Raw genomic sequence first — 20075 nt, 5'->3', positions numbered from 1 at the left:
TACATGCCTGCCAGATCTCCCATATATAGTTTCTTTTTCCTAGTACAGAAATCCTGGCTTGATAGTGTACCTACACAATTTATTTTGGCATTGATTTTTAAAAAGCAGCAATTGTTATGTATCTCACGTCATAATTTTAATGCTATTGCCCTATTTGCTAAACGAATGCCTCTAAACACCGCCATTGTATTCCAGAACAAAACTGTAAAGATCTCTTTATGAAAGAATTGTCAGTGAGCTGATAATAGAAGTACTGGTTCTCTTAACCTGCCTTGTTCCCCTGTGTTTCTAGAAATCAGTAGCTTTTTACAGATGGGACTCAGCACAGCATATGGTCAAATGGCCTGCACATGGTGTGTGATCAATGGCTGTTATTGGCTGACCAATTAGTGTTATTACTTCATGAATCAATAATTCCTTTCATTATCCAAAATGATGCAACCTTTTGTACCTCAATATTATGGAGATTGACTACTAATTACAGAAATGGAGATCTATTCTGAAAAATCCACATATAAAGAAATTCTTGGGTAATGGTTCAGTTTTACCTTTTCAAGTAGATATTCCTGATGTTTCACATTAGAGTCCATTTTAATGAATAAGAAACTTAGAAAACAAAGAAAGAAATCTTATTTAAGATAAAATAAGTTTGAAATAAATATTTGTACACATGAGCTGGGCCAGTCATTTAAAAAAGGAAGAGCCTTGTCTTCCTCACCCCCCTTTCTGTCCTTCCCCTTTTCAGGATAGGCAGTTGCTGTGTCATAAATCTAAGGTCTCTGAAATGCTCCTGTGGCCCTCTGACACCTCCTGGGCTTGCTCTGCATCTTCATCATGACTTCCTGCCTCAGTCCCATCTCCCCATCCTCCTGTTCTGGTTTTCCTCAGAGCGATCCCTAGCCCTCTGGCCTGGAAATCTGGTGCTTGCTAGAAATGTCCGTGTCTGGGCATCAGAGTGCTGGGGAGAGGCGGAGAAACCCCTTTTAAACAGGTACCTCCAGGGACTCCGTTGTACACTGAGGTTTGAGATCCCCTCTCTGGGAAGCCTGCCCCCAGGACCCCCTGATAGGTTCCCTCCCCCAAATCCTTTGCTGAGTTACCTTTCCTCCAAGCTCTCTCAAACAATAGAGGCCTTCAAGTTCTCTGGATTACTGGAGCAACCTCCTAACTCCCTGCCTCCCCCACTTCTGGCTGTCCAGCTGCAGTTGGATTCACACGCGCTCCCTGTCTACCCTGGGCTCCCCCAAGAGCTGATCAACGTCCTATCCTGGTCCCCACAGTGGGAGCTCCAGATCCCTTCACCTTCCACCAGCTCCTAACCCCACCACCTCAAACTGAAACTGTAGAACCAGGAGTTTTAAAGCACAAACAACATGGGGTTTTGTGGGGGGGATATGGGACGGTGGTAACTTCGTCTTAAAGTTTTTCCGTATCTGATTTTCACCAGCTACTCTTTCATCTGCTCTTTAGACAGTATGGTAAGACTCACAGAAGGAGAAGAGAGATACTTTTAAGATTCTTAATGAGATAAGGACTTTTTCATTGGGTTCATGTTTCTTTGCTGAAAATAATTTGGGAAGTAGGGAGAAAGTTAACATCTACCCCAGACAAGTCCTTTATACTCACTGTTGATGTAAAGAACCAAAAAGACCCCTGTGATGTTAGAATAGGTTTCCTGGTAATTTAATATCAAGGGAATAATGCAGTTTGTATCTTAGATATATAATTAGATTTTCTTGTTATATAGGGACTGACCCAGTTCAAATGCATAATCTCATTCTGCTCCCTCTGTATTCCCTTGGAACTGGCTCCAATAGCCCTTAGTGTTTTTCCTCACAGCATCATTATCTGATGCACGTAACTACAGCATACGCTCCTATAAGGGCAGGGACTCTCATTCAGAAATAATGCATGGTAGTTGGAAAGTCTTGGGGTACTGAGCTCAGGCAAACCAGTATTCCAGTCCTTCTTCACCATTTCCTTGGGCAGGGTCTGTGCCCCTCTCTGTCTCCTCTGCAATGTATGTAAAGCACCCGGGAGCTGCCTCTTGCTCCCCGCCATTGTGTGCCTAAGTCCTTGCCCTCGGCTTGGCCTGGGACAGGGGAGGCGTGAGGGAGCAAGCATGCTGCATGGGCCACGGTGAGAATCCTTTATTCCCATGAAAATAAAATCAGCATATGCTTCATATCAGCAGATGAGCAACATGTTTGCACTGATCAGTCTGTAAGTTAATATAAAAATATTTTTTAAAGAAACACATCTGTTGTGCAGCATAATGAAATCAATGACAATGGTCACTTTAAAAATTGGGTGTTTTTTTTAAGCTTTTTAACATAACTTTTCCAGTTTTCAACTCATCGCCTTTTTTGCCCCATTTTTAAAGAGCTTTGTTAATAATACATTTTGCACTTCCCTATAGACTTTTATTGGACTGCAGAGATATTTTAAGAGGGGGAAGCTAAAGGGGAACTCTCTAGTCTTTTTAATAAACATGTCAAATATGAGCTTTTTAAAACAGCTACGCTTATTTCCCATTTCTTCCTTATCGGTATCATTTTCACCATCTTGACTGTTTCCCCCTCGAGTCCTCGGTCCTTCTCAGAGCAGCCTGCCTGGTTACTGCCTCTGGCCTGTGTTCTTCTGAACTTTCCGAGAGCTGCTTTCTTTAAATCTGGGATAGACGTTGGTCAAAGCGGGGCTGCCTCCGTCGGGTCCGCTCTTCCGTGCTTGTATTATCTGTGGGTTTTCCTTGTTGGAATGAAGCCCAGCGAGCAGTTGTTGTCACTGCCCATTACCTTACGGGTGATGTTATCGGACTAAAGGGGTCCATTTGCCTGTGCTCATCAAAGCCCAAAAAGACACCAACAGGAGCTTACAGCAGAGTATGGGTTTATTTTTAGGATGTGGCCCACGCCCAGAGACAAGTTAGCTAATGCTCACAGACCTGGCTCGCATGGCTTCCTGGGGATGGCCATACAGGGGGAAAATCCCTGGTCATGGTGACTAAGGGAGCTGGGGTTGTGGTCAGGGTGCAGGTTGCTACTGATTGGTCAGCGCTGGGGAAGAGGGTAAGCTGATCATCTGGTCCTGATGTCAGCCGTGGCATCTGTCTGTCTGGTTTCACTGCTTTTCCGGGCCTGGAGGCCTCAGTGTTATCTCTAGTCTCTGTGGTCAGCAGACCGGAGGCTTTGTTCTAAAGGTTATTATTTGATGCCGATCAGAATCTCGTCCTGGGGGCTTCATGCTTAAGGGAGTGGTTGTGCAAGGGAGAAGGAGGCAGGTGAGGCAGGGTCCTGGGTGAGCCCAGCTTGAATCAAAGGAAAGAAAGGGGAAAGGCCATATTAAAGGAAGGAAGTGTCTACCCAGTTACAGTGATGACCTGTTCAGCAAGGCAAACAGTCCGTCTCTAGTGGAGTGAGGCTTCCACGCAGATAACTTTGTTGTTGAAAAATCCCCCATATTGTTGTGTCACACCTTTGCGCCAGTTTTGAAATTTGTAATAAAAAAGCAACATTATACCCCACATCTGGTCAGGCAATTGTAGTGGTAACATCACTTCCATTCCCTCCCCATGTCCCGTCCTGTGCACCTCGAAGACCATCCAGGCGTATGTCTTCTTGTTTACAGAGAGTTACCCCCTGCCCACAACTCTGTGCATCTCTCCTTCCTGTATTCCAGTCATGGACTCTGTCTACCACACCTCCGTGATACGTGTGCCTCCCGACTGCCAGAAATATAAACACTATGAGTATTAATGATTCAGGCCCTGAAACCCAGGTCTTGCTGAAGTCCAGTATTAACTCTTAATTTACCCCCCCCCCCCCCCCCAGCACATTGGGGTCTCAGCGTTAGGACCTCACCTGGCCATTTTTTAAGAAGTATAGCACATACCAGGGAGACTCCAACATGTAACCTGGGAAAAAATTGTGTGTGTGTGTGTGGTTTAATGTTCTAGCAAAGAACCTGGGTTTTAAAAGATTGCCACCTATCCATGGTTATTTTGTTGGCTTGGTTTTTGTCTGTTTGTTTTGCAGTGTGTTAAGCACATCCAGTGAAAGTCAGAACTAGATAGAGGGTATGTGGCCCACTGAGCCAGGTCACCAGCAGTGTAGTCACGTGGGGAAAAAGCAAAGCCGAGGTACAGAACAGTGCACATAGCATGCTACGTTTGTACAAGAAAGGAGCATTATGAATATATGTACACATTTGCTTATATTTTCGAGGAGAAACAATATAATAAAAAAATAAAAAAATAAAACTGTATAGGGGGAGGGAAGGGTCAGGGTAGTGGAGACCAGGATGGAAGCAAAACTTATCTGAATACACCTTGGTATATAATTTGACTTTGGAATAAAGTTTTGAGATAATTATAACACAGATTACATCAGAAAAAAAAAATGAAAAAAGAAAAAGAAACAAGTGAATCTAGTTGTACTTTGCGAGTGACATAACCAAGTAGAGAAAAGAATTATTCTGACTGATCTTAGAATACAATATTTTTACCAAACATTCTTAGTAAGATACATTCTAAGGCCAAAATAGTTTAAATTAGATTCAGCAATTTTACTAGTAATAGTAATGTTGAGGTGGTTAGGAATTAAAACCTTCCCCCCTAACAGATAAGAAATAAGAATAAATTTAAAAATATATATAGTATGTGAAAATCCTGTATACTTAAATTTGAATTGGAAGTTTAGCAAGATCTTACTCTTTCCTTTAATAAAAGATAGATGTGGCCTTTAAATATTCCCCCCTGACAGGATCCAGAGAAGTGCTTGCTTCCAAGTGTGAGGTGGGGAGTGGACTTGGTCGTCTAACCGCGGTCGCCAACCACTGGTGGTCCGTGAGGGCCGAAAGGTTGGCGACTGCAGTTCTAGAACATCTTGTGCAAGAAAACAAGGAACATATCAAAGGCCAATTGGTCATTTCAAAAGGACACAGAAACCTGTCTGAAGGATTCCCATTGGCCAGAGATGGGATAATTGATTGCAATTTAATATGCAAAAAAAAAAATCAATGAATCCTAATTTTATTAGACCAGTAAAAGGGCCATCATACCAGTCCCGCCTTCTTGCAGTGTCACTGTATGAGGAGCCTCTATATTCCGAATGACAGCGGGGAATACTAATCGGATTATGTAAGTTCTATAGAGTCATAATATAAATGTCCAGTTAGAGTTTATGGTCTTTCACCCCATCCTCTTCCCTTTACAACAGGCTTGGTGGCTGATCTCAGATTGACTCTCCTGTGACAGGAAATACATTTTGCATTCATTTCATCCCCAGTTGCTGACACTGTGTCCTCTGAGATTCCCAAAACCTGGGTTCTCGTCCCAGCTCTTCCTCCTGCTCCCTCCACAGGCATCAAGCTCTGCCCCGTGCGGAGCCCAGATTCCTCACCTCTGAAACGAGGAGGAGAATGAACCCAACCCGTGTGTCCTGTTCGCCCTTCAAAACCATGTGGAACAACCACAGACTTCTCACATGCATCCCTTCCGGCTGGCTGATACCATGAATTCTGAGTGTTTCCCCCACTGTTACATTCTTAAATAGGCATGTTCACGAAATTCCATCGGACGCTGGAATCATATAGCAATACCTAGAAAATGAAACACTGCTGGCTCGTTAGCACAGACTGGAGGGAGAAGTGATCTGCTTTGCCTTTTGTCTCTTTCAGCCATGGAGTTCCACGAACACCTGCACAGCATAGGCACCAGGGAAGGTCTGAAGGAGCGAAAACTACAGAAAGCTGTGGAGAGCTTCACCTGGAATATCACCATCTTGAAGGTACCTAGCGGGTTGGTGCTGGTGCTAGTGGTTTTGCAGACTTTTTCAGCGTGTTTCTTTCTGCCGGGACATTTCGTGCCCATTATCCACCACTGCATGCTCACAGGGATCCAGTGCCCTCTGCCCTCCGAGAGTCTGCAGGCACCGTGGCTGGGCGGCGCGGCTCAGAGGCAGAATGTGGAGACTTTAACGGTTGGTTGGCACATTGTGGATTCTGGTAGGAAGTGAAAGGACCTTGCATTTTATCCTTGAAGCATTGTGAACTTCATGAATGCCAGGTGCTGTGTGTGAAATAGAACATATTGATTACAGAAGAGTGATTGGGACTTTAAAGATTCTAGTTACTTGAATTACATGTAATACTTTCAGTAATAATGACAGCCTTCATATTAATATGATCCCAGAAAAACATAGGAGACACTTCTGAGGACATAATCAAAAGAAATATGTAAAGGAATTGCTATTGGAAAGAAATTTTCCTTCAAGGGAAAAGCCATCTTCAGTCCTTTCTTCCCTCCTCTCCTTCCTTCCTTCCCTCCTCTCCTTCCTTCCTTCCTTCCTTCCTTCCTTCCTTCCTTCCTTCCTTCCCTCCTTCCTTCCCTCCTTCCTTTCCCTTTCTCACTCTCTCCCTCCTTCCCTCTCTCTCTTCCCTCCTTTCCTTCCATCTATCTCAGCCTGTCCATTTTTTTAAAAAGCACTTTTATTTTTTATTATAAAAAATAAAAATTTTTAGAAAATGTCAAAATATCATAACCAAAGGTAAACAAAGTCCTGCTGTCCAGAGACAATGCCATTGGCCCTGGGCTGTACTCTCTCCCAGTATTTTACTCTAATAATATATAATATGACATGATTTTTAAAATAATGCTTTGTATGTATCGTGAAACATTTTTTGAATTTTATCTCAATGTGATCTTCACTTTTCTTCATCTGAATTTTTAGGAACTTCAATAATAACACAGAAAACATTATTTCACTCTGGATCTTAGACAGCAAAATGTACAATTACTCTGGTATTCACCTGCCAAACTTTCTGCTCAGCTGGGTTCAAATCTAAAGGCACTCTCATGCTGCCTCTTTTCATTTCCCCACTCCCCTTCCAGTTAAAGGATCCATCCCTGCAGCTGATGACCGTTTTCCGAGTTGATTTAACAAAAGTTGCCCTTCCAAAGCTAGCCAGCTTGCGTTTCTCACATTTAACTCGTTTTTATAATTAAAATCATTTTCTTCTTCAAACACTCCCCTTCCTACACACATACTTTTTTAAATCTCTAGATCTTCTGCTTAGTATTTAACTCTGATTGCTTGCAGTTCAGTAAACAGCAGAGATAAGAATGTACAATGAAAAGGAATTTGGCTTTACTACTTGCCAACTCACTCCCACCAGAGGTGGGGGTTACACTACAAATTTCCTGCAAATCTCAGGAAAAAATAGCACAGTGGTTCACAGCCCTGTGATAGGAATAAATGCTCATTTGGCTTTTTATTATAAGTAAAAATAGACTTAGGGAGCCAACTTCCCTCTGTCAGCTCTCCTTGCCACTCATTTGTGGTCCAGGCACCAGCAATCTGGGCGTCATCTGGAGCCTGTTCAACCTGCAGGCGCCCAGCCTCACCCCACACCCGCCAATCAGAAGCTCTGTTTTTACAAGATTCCAGGGCATTCCTATGTACATCAAAGTTTGAGAAGCACCAAAACTGGAGCCTGGCTCACATACTGATGAAAACCAGGTGACATAAGGATTGTACCGGGATTTAGAAATAAGTCCTTGAACCAAATAGCTACCGTGAGGTAACAGATTTTCTTTTGACTTGTCTACATAGGAAATGTCCAACCTATAGAGGTTTTTTTGTGAGTTTATTTGAGCCAAACTGATGACACTGTTGGCAAGCAAGATCTCAGATGCTGTGGAGATGACGGTTTGCAGTTTCTTTTATGCCTTTAGAGTGAAAGAGGGAAAGTAAGGAAGATTAAATGAAGGTGGGAGAAAACCAGGTCCAGGATAGTGAACACACTCTGTGCTCCCTTGAGGGTGTTACACCTTCCAGGGGTCTGTCTGTAAAAGAAGATTGCTTCTGGCATTCCAACGGTGTGTTTACCTAGATGCACAAGAACAATGGACAGGGCTTGCTTAAACGTTTTAGGACAGAAGTTAATAGGACTGTAACTACCCATCATGCCTTTCCCGGTTAGGAATTTATGATCATATCACCCCATCCCCACCCCCATGATGTTACTTAGGTCACTGAACTCATACATACCCCTTTAAAAAAACACACAAAACTTTATTGTTGAGAGTATTACAGATGTCTCCCTTTTTCCCCCACATTGCCCCCCTCCACCCGGTTCCTGCCCCACCCCAGGCCTTCACCACCCTACTGTCTGTGTCCATAGGTAAGACCTTTGGTTAATCTCTTCCTGCCCTCCCTCCCCCTTCCCACTGAGATTCCTCATTTGGCACCCCCATAATGCAAATGTTGGTACACTTGAAGTTGTCCCAGAAGCTCCAGGATAGTTAACAAATTATGTGCTCCCTTGAGGGTGGAGCACATACTTTCTTCCTATTTTTGGATTCTTTTTTCTCTTGGCTCTTCTGATTGGGTGTTTTTTTGCTTCCTCATATTCCAAATGGTTTGATTCTCAGAATCCTCTACTGTTGAATCCCTGTAAATTGTTCTTTATTTCAGTTAGTGTATGCTTAATTTCTGACTGGTCCTTTTTCATGTCTTTGACATTCTCACTAAAATCCTTGAAAGTCTCATGAAGATCCTTGAATAACCGTATATCAATGGTTTTGAACTCTGTATCTAGTAGTTTGCTTGCTTCCATTTCTTTCATGTGTAACATGTTTCTTTGTCTCCACATTTTGGCCGCTTTCCTGTGTTTGTTTCTATGTATTGGGTAGAGCTGCTATGTCTCCTGGAGTTGGTAGAGTGGCCTTGTGTAGCAGGTGGTTCTGTAAGGCCCAGTGGCCCAGCCTCCCCAGTCACCCGAGCTGGGCACTCTAGGTGCACTCCTGTGTGGGCTGTGTGCACAGTCTTATAATTGAGCCTTGATTGCTGTTGGCATTTCTGTGAGGAGTTGACCTCCAGGCCACTTGGCTGTGAGGACCAGCTGGCACAGAGTGGGAGAGCTGCTGTGAAGCAAGGCAGGCTGGTGCTGGTGCCTAGTCTTGGGCCTTTTATTGATAGGTTTGGGGCAGGCTGACACCAGCTGCAGCTTATTTGAGAGATTTTACCAAAGTCTGAAGCCTGAGCCAGGCAGGTCATTCATATGGAAATGCTGCTGCAAACAGGTTGGGTGGGGCTGCAAATTGGATGGGGTGGGACCTCAGGGAATCACCAGGGCAGAGCAAACAGTGTGGGCCAGGCTGCTTGAGACCTGGATATGGCTGCCAGTCAGCTCTGCGACAGGGGAAGGTCCCAGCACGGGAACAGTGACTCCTGTGAACACCCCTGTCTGGGAGAAAGCCACCCCCGAGTTCCTGCCCCAATACCAGACAATCCAGTTCCTCCCTGTATGTGTCTGGGTCCCCTGGTGCTGGAGCTCGGAAGAAGCTGATCCGTATAGGTTTGTGCTCGGCCCTTTAAGAGGGACACCTGGGTCTCCAGCAGCCTCCTTGTCACTCGACCACAATCCCCGCCGGTTTTTACAGCCTGTAGTTACAGGGACTTCTCTTCCCAGCTCTGGAACCCTGGGCTGGGGCCCCTTGCTCCTCCCGAGTGGCCCCTCCCAGTCATAGTGTGCTTTCTTTTTTACTTCTTTAGTTGTAGGACTTCCATTCAGCCAGCTCTCCAGCGGTTCTGTATTTTAGTTGTGGGAGGCGGCAAGTACTGGTGTTTGCCTACACCACCACCTTCAGATCTCCCCATACCATCCTTTTTGTCCACAGACTTATGCCCAGGAGCGAGAATTAACACCCCAGACTTATATTCACATGGAAAGAAATGTACAGGATAAGGTAACAGATAGTTTTCAAATTTCCAGGATAATATTTGCTGTGGATGGTGTGGAGCATGGTAGAACCTAAGCGAGGAATGGAGAAGGATTGGAGAGATCTGTGTGTCACTTCCGTGCAATAGGAGGACTTCCTGTGTATTTCACGGCTTACACTTTCTTTAGAAGAATCAGTGCTCCTGGACTCTTGTATGTGAATTTGGATGTGAGTTGAGCTGCTATCCTCTTCCTGGCAGGAGCTCTGTCATGGCTTGTTCTTCGCGGTGAATGGGGAGGTGGGCTCCGCGTGCTGTGCAGTTGGCAGCGGGTGGCACAGACGCCCGGGGAAGGGTTCAGAGGACACTGGATGTGGAGAGAGAAGGAGGCGGCCCTACTGAGCAAGCTTGAAGCCGTGTATAGGAATTACCTGGGGTCCTTAAAAATGCAGCCTCCGGAGGCCCTCTCAGACCTCCTGGTCCTGCATCAGAATCTCCAGGGGCGGGACACAGGAATCTGCTTGTTTAACAACTTCTCTGGGGATTCTGAGGCTTCCTAAAAAATACCAAGTATTAAGTCTCCAGAGTCAAATCAAGTGTCTTTCCCTCCGGTTGGAACAGTAAAGGGTGCAGGGTGACCAGTCATCCTGGGAGGTGGGTTCCCAGTGTGAAAGCTGGGACAGGCCTGGGTACCCCCGGACAGCGAGTTCCTGAGACAAGGCACCTGCCACAAACTCCTTTCATCTAAGGATGCCATCCCAGTTGTTATGAATCTTGACTGGCTTTGTTTAGTTTTGCAGTGTTAAGAATTGCTTTAAAATATGGAAATGAACAAAGAAGAAATGTCATGCATGATCACCACCCAGAATGACCCGCTGTTAACATCTCAGCATACTTACTCCCAGTCATTTTTTTCTTTGAATAGCAATCATTCATTTATGTCTTCATTAGAAAGAAGTTTTTAATGTTAGAAAAGAAAGGTTAAAAAATGACCTCAGATCTTCCCTCTAAGAAATAACTAGTATTAAATGTAGGTGACCTCACTCCAGGACACTTTTTATTGTGCATGTGGATGGGTGCATGGAGAGTCATTTTATTGATTCTTGACATCTTTGAAGTTATGTTGGATTGGACTATAGATACATGGTATGTATCTATAGTCCATGACATCTGTGCATTGTATCCTAGTTAAGTTGGCGGTGATTTTTCTTTCTTAGCAGTCTATAAAAATGATAGGTCTCATAAGCACTGTGTCTCAGATATTAAAAAAATAAGGTATATCAATAAATAGAATCCTGCCTTAATTGCTCTTTTTAAATTTATATAACAGAAGAAAAGTAAACCATAGAGAAGCTAAATGAATTGCTGAACAATGTCTACTGTAAGGGGTATTTATTTCTTCTAAATCTCTCTGAGGTTAACAAGAGAGATGAAAAATGTTGGTAGGAGTCATCTTGTTGGGTTTTTTAAAGCTACACATTTCAGTTCTAAGCTCTGTTGGTTGACCTTCTGCTGTGAAAGATGAGAATATGAGTCCTCTCAAGTACGTCTAGGTAGGGAGTTGGGCAGAGTGCTCTTTTTACATTGTCCCATTGGATCCCAAGACGAATTCCCATGTTGCTTGGTGCCTGGCTTCTTGCACTGAGTGTCATGCTTCTGAGATTCATCGCACCCTCAGTCCGGTCGTCGCTCCCACTCCCTCCCTTGGCTTCCCTCCAGTTTGGTTGGATGTTAGAATTTTCAGGATTTTTATGACTTGCCAGTATGAATTCGGTGAGTTTTTAGAAGTTGGTTACATCTTGGTATATCCTTTTCTTTGTTTGGTTGCTGTTTGTGGTTTTATGTTTGTTACTGTGTTTGCTCATTTCATCAGGAATGTGGGAAGTAAGTTCCGGAATGCACTTTGAACCCACCAGCTTAATCAAGACCTTCCTCTCCCTTTATTTTCCATTTGCTGAAATATTCACTGCCCTGGTGATAATTTTCCTATTTCTATTTATTACCATTTCTAAGATGGTAAAATCTCATAGATTTATAAAAATAAATCCACCCCCTGGTGATAGTCATGCCCTTAAGGCAGCACCGAATCCCTCTGTTCTCTCTTCTCAGACACCCCTTCACGTCTCTGGGAAAGATCCCATCTTCTCTGAGGCCCGCCTGACTCAGCTCAGACATGCTCAATCCTCCCACAGACGTGAGGGATGGGATGGCTGTGGTCCCTGCCGCCTGGCCCTGGGCCTTCTGAGGGCTCTGGTGTGTCGGTGTTCATAAAACGGGCGACCAGAATTATCCCCATACTTCAGATGTGCTGGGCTCAGCAGCCCAGAGGGAGACTCGGTATGATTTTGCTCGTAGCCTGAAAATTATCTTATTGTTAATAGAGGCCAAAGTTATGTTGGATTGGATCGCACTTGAGTCCTGGACTTAAATGAACCTTTTGCAACCCAAGATGTTTTCCAGATGAATTGCTACCAAGCGACCTTCCCATCCTGTGCCATCCCACCCTCCAAATAAGACTAAAAACTAGACCCTGCATGTGACTAAAGGTTTGTTCTCTGTAGGAACAGAAGACTTCCACAAAATAAATAATTAAACCAGGCAGATTTTGCACCTGGTAAGACATTAATCTTGATTTTAATTGCTTTTACTTGAGGTGCAGTGCTTACCTTGACAACCTGAAGCCTACATTTGTTTCCTTTCGGAAAATGACTTCCGTAGCCTACGTGTAACTTATTTCCTTTATTAAGGCCAGTATCCTTTAATTATGTTTTTTATTATAGGTGATGTATTATGTTGCCTGTTTTCCTGAAAAGCTGTAATTGACTGGAAGCCATTTCTGTTTAGTGTGTGAAAACTGCTCAGATGGCTCAGAAACTCAAACTACAATAGTGTTTGTCATTAGACAGACTGTACTTTCTGATCCATCTGAGCACAGTAAAACCTCAGACAGTCGGATCCCACTAATGTGGAATTTGTGATCCTCGGCTACCATTTGACCAGGGACAGGTGTGCTGAAAAGATTCACAGGGGGAAGAAGTCCTGTGCCTGCACGGTGCTTACTGCATTTGCAGGAGCTCACTCGTGGTCCTGGCTCTGCTCCTCTCAGCACCCGCGCCCTCCACTTCCTCTCTGTGCATCTGAGCTGCACTCCCCTCCTCTCTGCCTGGAACCCAGGCTCAACCTCCTGCCCTCTGTGCTTGGGTTTTGAGGACACTCCATCTGGAGACTGAGAGGGCTGCTCCCGCGACCTCACCCCACTTCTGCCACCAGAGCAAGCTCCTCTGTCAGGAGAGGCCCCTCTGCTGCTGCAGGGGTGCACTCACCGCCAGAGTGAAGATTCACCCTTCCTATGGCCAGGTCTGTAACCCAGGGAGATGCCGTCACAGGGGGAACTTACAAAGCTTTGTAGAATAGAAACCGCACTACTACACAACGGAGGCCCAGAGGCATCACCTGTTGGAGCCACGTGTGGAGGTCAGTGTCCCCCGCAGCCGGCCGGCTGACATCTTCTCCTGCCCTCGGTCCAGGCCCAGCTCAGCCACCCCCCTCCTCGCCGGCGCTGCCTGTGAGCCCCTACCTCCATCTTTGTTGAGTAAAACATGAAGTTGTTTCTGAGAATGAAATTGAATCTTATATTCTAAAATGTTACTTAACTTTTTTTAATCATTATTGTTGGAAGTATTACATACTAGTAGCCCGTTTGCACGAAGATTCGTGCAATAGACCTTCATTCACCTGGCTGCCTGCACCAGTTTTCTGCCGGCACCGGGGACCCAGGCCTTGGCTGTGGCCACCGCCTTCTGCCTTCTTTCAGGGTCGGGGCTTGGCCTTGGGCTCGGCCACACCCAACATCCCTGCTAAGGATCGAAGGAGCCGACCCCCAGTGGTTTCCTGCAATCCGTGCAGGCTCCCCGCTGGTGCCCAAGGCTTTCCTGGCCTTGGGCTCGGCCGCACCCAGTGTCCCTGCTACGGATCGTAGGAGCCGACCCCCTGGTCGTTGCCTGTGATCCGTGCAGGCTCCCCGCTGGTGCCCAAGGCCAGGAAAACCTCTGCCCGAGGCTTTCCCAGCCTTGGGCTCCGCCACACCCCAACGTCCCTGCAATGGTTTCCTGGTGGGCGGGGCTTGGGCATAGCGAAGGTGCAGTCAATTTGCATATTTGTCTATTATAAGGTAAGATGTGCCCTTTATTCCTCATTGACCTCTTCCAGCCCGCCTCAACCCCTGTTGTCCGTGTTCATGGGTTATGCAGATAACCCATACAAGTTCATTGGTTGATCTTTTTCCACCCCACCCCTCCCCTCTGAGGTTTGACAGTCTGTTCGATGCTTCTATGCCTCTGGATCTATTTTTTGTTCATGTTGTTCATTATATTCCACAAATGAGTGAGATGATGTGATACTTAACTTTCTCTGACTGGCTTATTTCGCTTAGCATAATGCTCTCCAGGTCCATCCATGCTATTGCAAATGGTAAGTTTTCTTTTTTACAGCAGAGTAGTATTCCAGTGTGTAGATGTACCAGAGCTTTTTAATCCACTCATCTGCTGATGGACATTTAGGCTGTTTCCAGATCTTAGCTATTATAAATTGTGCTGCTAAGAACATAGGGGTGCATATATCCTTTCTGATTGGTGTTTGATTTCTTGGGATATATTCCTACAAGTGGGATCACTGGGTCAAATGGCAGTTCCACTTTTAATATTATGAGGAAACTCCATATTGTTTTCAACAAAGGCTGCCCCAGTCTTCTTTTCTGAACCTCCTCGCCAACACTTGTTTGTTGATGGTAGCCAGGTGTGAGATGGTACCTCATTGTCATTTTGATTTGCATCTCTTGGATGATTAGTGACTTTGAGCATGTTTTCATAAGCTTCTTGGCCTTCTGTATGTCCACTTTGGAGAAGTGTCTGTTTAGCTCCTTTGCCAGTTTTTAATTGGATTATTTGTCTTCCTTTTGTTAAGTTGTATGAGTTCCCTATATATTATGGAGATTAACCACTTACTGGATATCATTGGCAAATATGTTTTCCCATGCAGCGGGTTCTCTTGTTATTTTGTTGGTTTCTTTTGCTGTGCAGAAGCTTTTTATTTTGATGTAGTCCCATTTGTTCAAGTTGTGTTTGTTTAAGTAAAATTTGCTGTGTAGTCTCTGCATTGGGTGAGGCCTTTAACCTCCCTAAACTCAGTTTCCTCTCTTTAAAGTATGGTAGTAATTGAACCTCCAATGAGATAATCTTTGTGAAGAGCTTAGACAGTGCCTGGTATACAGTAGTCACTCAATAAGTAACTATTGTTTCCAGAAGGCTTTGCTGATATACATTCCTGCATATCTGATTTTTGGCATATTGTAGGCTCTGTGGTCTCAAATTTAGGACTATAATTACATTCATAGCCCTCTATGCTAATTTGAATTGTAGTTTTAAGGAATGCAACATAGTTTCCATAGCATTCTTAGAAGAGGTTTGTGCATTTGGCCTGTGATGCTGAAAACTTATGAAATACTGGCTTGAAATGTATTCAGTTTCTAGGTGAGTCTCACATCACCCAAATCAATGACTAATCACACACAGTTACTAAAGGGCACTGTGTTTGTGGCCACCTGCTAGTAACAGTCTAGATACAGGCTGTGTTTCCTGGCTGTGAGCCTGTGTTCATTCTCTGGTTTTGGTTGCAGAGGAACCCTAGACCGTGTGCTGTCATCTTAAAGTGACGCTGAGGGTACCCCTGAGGCCTCTGGGAGATGTGCAGTTAAACTAAATAATGGAACACCTATTTATAGTAACTAATTAAAGATCTCCGTAAAGCAGGAAAATCATGAACAGTACGTGGTAAACAGCAAACCATTCTGTGCAGTCCCACCTCATGGTGACTTAAATTGCCATTTGGTCTCGCTAGTGGCTGAGATTTGATTATAGGCCTGTTGTCTGCCAAAGTCAGCCCTTGTCACCCTTTGCAGGTGGCCCCGGGTTTTATCTGTGCAGGATGCACAGTGGGAGGCAGTTGAAGACAAATGAAAAGCAGAAAGGGAGAAAGAAGGGATGGTACTAAGGATGTAAGTATGGCAAAGGAAAACTCAAACTACAGAGGAATCACAGAGTAATGGAAGAAATTTAGAGCCTGAGAAAAGGGGGGAAATCATGAGCAAAGAGACTAAGAAAGAAGGAAAGACAATAGTATAAGTAGAACTGTTGGTGGGAAGCAATTAAATATAGGAAGGAAAAACAGAACAAAACATTAAAGCGGGAGTGTTGAAATTTATAACAATGGAGCAATTGGCACCACATCATCTTGAAATCATTGGCTGTATGGACATTAGGCAATGTCTGCAGACATTTTGATCGTCTCAACGGAGTCATTGCTGCTACTCTCTAGGGATGCTGCTGAGTACCCTCAGAGGCACAGGCTAGCTCGACAAGATTAGTGGTTGTTGAGGGATGGGGATGGTGTGACTGTGGAGTCAGCACCAGGGAGATCCTCGTGGTGATGGGTTAGCCCTGTGTGTGGATTTCAGTGGTGGTTACATGAATCTACACGTGGGCTAAAGTGATGGACAACTATACACATGGTATTAGTGTCAGTCCCTGGCTTGGATACTGCTGTACTACAGATGTAAGCATTGGGGGAAATATGGGTACACAAGATCTATCTGTACTATATTTGCATCCTTCTGTGAGTTTATATGTATTTCAGAATATAAAGGTTAAGAAAAACAAGATTGGCCAAATTACTAGATGTAATACACCTCTGTTCAGATTTATAAATGGAAAGCACTGAAAAGGCAGCACAGTCTTGGTAAACTCATTATTAAAACTGACCTATTCTAATGCTGTGCCAGTAAGAAATGCACATGCCCCCTTGGAGGAATGAAAATATTTCTATTGCAGCAGAAGACCTATGTAGTCAAACCGTGACAATAAACCAGGTCATATCTAACATGTTTCATTGCATGTTTTGTTACAGGGACAAGCGGATCTTTTAAAATATGCTAAGAACGAGACTTTGGAGAACTTGAAACAAATCCATTATGCTGCTGTTTCGTGTGGACTGAATAAACCAGGGACAGAAAATTCCGACGTGAAGCCACGCCGGAGTCTGGAAGTCATACCTGAAAAAGCCAGCGATGAGTCTGGAGAGTGAGGCACTTCCTCGTCGTCATCATGGAGGTTATAGCTCTGGACCAACCGTAGTCAGGTGGAGCAGTCACTTTGCACTCACTGATGAAAATAATATTTGGGATTTTAAAGCACAACTGGAATAGCTAATTACAGTCTCTTAAAACTGTGAATGTATGTAGCAATCCGGCGTGTGAAGGCAAATAAACTCTTTAACAAGAAATGATATTCCTGGCCAAAGTATGCTATATTTGTATACAAAGACACCATCACTCCGTTCCAGTGTGAACCACCGACTATTCACTCTAGTTCCATTGAGAAAGAAAATACTTTCTTACGATGGAAATGGATTGTATTGTCAAATTAGTATTTATTGGAGAAAAACGTAATCTACGCATTTTACATGTGTGATTGCCAGAGTCTCTGGGTTATAGATGATTTTGGTGGAATGCCTGCTGAGCCATAATTACTAAGGAGAATGTAAGTGGACAGATCCCCTGAATCCCCAGGGACTTTGGAGCACCATCCAATACAAGGAGAACGTGCAATTGGACTGAAGCTCCCCGGCTGGAGACATGTGCTGGGTATAATATATACAATGTAAAAGCAACCAATCTGGAAGCAACACATTGTAAATAGTTTTTCATTGTATGAAGTAGTGTTCACATTAAAAAAGATGTTTTATGATATTTCTCCAATAGCAGTACATGCATTTAATGAAATTTTAACTTTTAAAAATTGTGTTTCAAATATTCCGCTCTTAAGAGTAAGCCATTACTTGGTAAACAGCTTTGTCAAAAAATGGGTTGCTTGTCTGGCTTGACACTAGCTTACCTTGAGGTGCTCACAACGTCACACAGTGGCAACTGCCTGACTACAAAGTGGGCTGAGACACCCCCTTCCACTTCTTAATTCACACCAGAGAGAGTGTGCCCTAAAATAGTGCAAATGATAATTTCAAGGCCAGAGAAAATGTAGCTTCCCTAAGGCCAGCTGGGTTGTTAACCCAAGCTTTTATTTTTCAAATCAGTGAAACTTGGTGCTATTTTTGAAAAAAACAATAACAAACCCTGCAACCTAATTACCACTTCTCCCAAATCAAAATGGCTTCCAGATTTTGGAAGAGTAAAAGATGTGTCTAAATCTTCAACAACCCCTTTTTGATTTTCCCATTTTCTTTTCAATGGTTCAGGTATGTGGTCAGGTAAGTGTTGAAACCTTCAACTTGGCATCTCAGTCATTCCTCAATCAGGAGAATGCTTAGGCTGAACATATCTTAAGTTATTTCTGCCCAACTCCTAAATATCCTCCTAAAAAACCATTCCTTTACTCAGTTGTCCTTTACATTCTAATGTGCTTGAGTTAAGGTTGCAAACTGTTCTCTCTTGCAAAGAAAACATTGTAGACACACTCTGGATTGAACCTGCAGAGGCCTTTAAAACCCCTACTTGGTCAAACAAGTGAGACACCTACCTCTGGGTTCGTAAATTGTGGTAACCGTGGGGTAGCATGCTGGCTTCCTGCCGTCATTACATTCTTCAAATGGGGGAACACCGGTGTGAGTTACTGTAAATACAAACAATGCCCCCGTACAATGTCACATCGTACGCACACATGGTGCATCACTCCTAATTAGGACCAATGTCTAATGGGAAGTACATGAAAACCACTGGGTGAAAAGGTGAAAGAATTAAGCCAAAACCCCAAACTTACAGACATAGACAGGAGTATGGTGATTACCAGAGGAAAAAGGGGGCTGGGGGAGGTAGAAGAGGGTAAAGAAGAGATAAGAAGTGGTGATGGGAGGAGACTTGACTTTGGGTGGTAAACACAATACAATATATAGATAATCCTATCTAATAATAGACAAATATGCAAATTGACCATACCTCCGACACACCACAACCCACGTCAACAAGCCATGCCCACAAACCACGCCCACCATCCAATCAGAGCAAGTATGCAAACTAACCCAAACCAAGATGGCTACAGCCACAGAGAGCATGGTTTCCTAGGTAACAGAGGAAGCCAAGCTTTCCGCCTGCCCTGGCCAGGCCTAAGCCTCCACTCAAGCTACAAAATTTCAATTATAGAAGGTAAACAAATTCAAACAAATGGCTGCAGAATGGAACTTGAGAGAGCAGGCCAGGGTTGCCGCCGGCAACAGGGGAAGCAAAGCTTTCCGCACACCCTGGCCGGGCCCACCCGCTTAAGGCAACAAAATCTCAATTATAACCCCAACACAAATGGCTGCCGGCCTCGGAGGGAGCCCCAGGCTTGGCTCCTCTCCAGGCTACAAAGTTTCAATTGTAGAAGGAAAATAAATTCCAGATACCAGGGCCTCTGCTTGGGTTGTCAGGGGGCATGGCCGGCCTGCAAACCACCACAGGCCCCTCGCTCAGGCCGCCCCATGCCCCAAGGGAACCCCCACCTGATCTGGGACACCCTTCAGGGCAAACCAGCTGGCCCCCACCCCTGTACCAGGCCTCTATCCTATCTAATAAAAGAGTAATATGCAGATTGATCATCACTGCAACACACAATATAGCTGCCCCCATGTGGACACAAGATGGCCACCACAAGATGGCCAGCAGGAGAGGGCAGTTGGGAGGCACCCGGCCTGCAAGGGAGGGCAGTTGAGAGGGACCAAGCCTGCAAGGGAGGGCAGTTGAGAGGGACCAAGCCTGCAAGGGAGGGCAGTTGAGAGGGACCAAGCCTGCAAGGGAGGGCAGTTAGGGGTGACCAGGCCGGCAAAGGAGGGAAGTTGGGGGCAAACAGGCTGGCAGCAGAGTGGTTAGGGGGTGATCAGGCTGGCAGGCAGAAGCGGTTAGGGGCAATCAGGAAGGCAGGCAGGCAAGCTGTTGGGAGCCAGCAGTCCTAGATTGTGATAGGGATGTCTGACTGCCCGTTTAGGCCCGATCCCACCGGACATCCCTCAAGGGGTCCCAGATTGGAGAGGGTACAGGCTGGGCTGAGGGACAACCCCCCTCTGTGCATGAATATCGTGCACTGGGCCTCTAGTGTATTATAGAATTGTACACCTGAAAACTATATAATTTTAAGCAATGTCACCCCTGCAAATAAAAGAAAGAAAAAGATGGCTTTAAAAAAAGAAAATAAAAACACTGGGAAAGCTCTGCCGAGAACACAGGAAAACGAAGAGTTGGGCAAAATGCACGGAGACTACAGCGAAGAGCTGCTCAGTGCAGTGGGAAATGACATGGGCAACGTGTGAATGGAGACC

The 20075-nt window shown here is 44.7% G+C and overlaps 1 protein-coding gene across 2 annotated transcripts in view; it reads left to right on the top strand.

The window, feature by feature from the left end:
• The window catches only part of PLCL2 (phospholipase C like 2), a 163446-nt gene extending 146389 nt beyond the window's left edge, over positions 1-17057 (top strand). For both annotated transcript variants that reach the window (XM_008153400.3, XM_054729770.1), the window contains exons 6-7: positions 5677-5786; positions 16680-17057. In XM_008153400.3, coding sequence (XP_008151622.2) covers positions 5677-5786; positions 16680-16856 — 287 coding nt within the window. In that variant the 3' untranslated portion in view covers positions 16857-17057. The remainder of the gene's footprint in view (positions 1-5676; positions 5787-16679) is intronic.
• Positions 17058-20075: the final 3018 nt, after the last annotated feature.

Source organism: Eptesicus fuscus, chromosome 18 (genome assembly GCF_027574615.1).
Source record: "Eptesicus fuscus isolate TK198812 chromosome 18, DD_ASM_mEF_20220401, whole genome shotgun sequence".
In the NCBI taxonomy this organism is placed as follows: domain Eukaryota; kingdom Metazoa; phylum Chordata; class Mammalia; order Chiroptera; family Vespertilionidae; genus Eptesicus; species Eptesicus fuscus.
The sequence above is the reverse complement of the archived record's forward strand: the minus strand, read 5'-3'. Positions and strand labels throughout refer to the sequence as shown.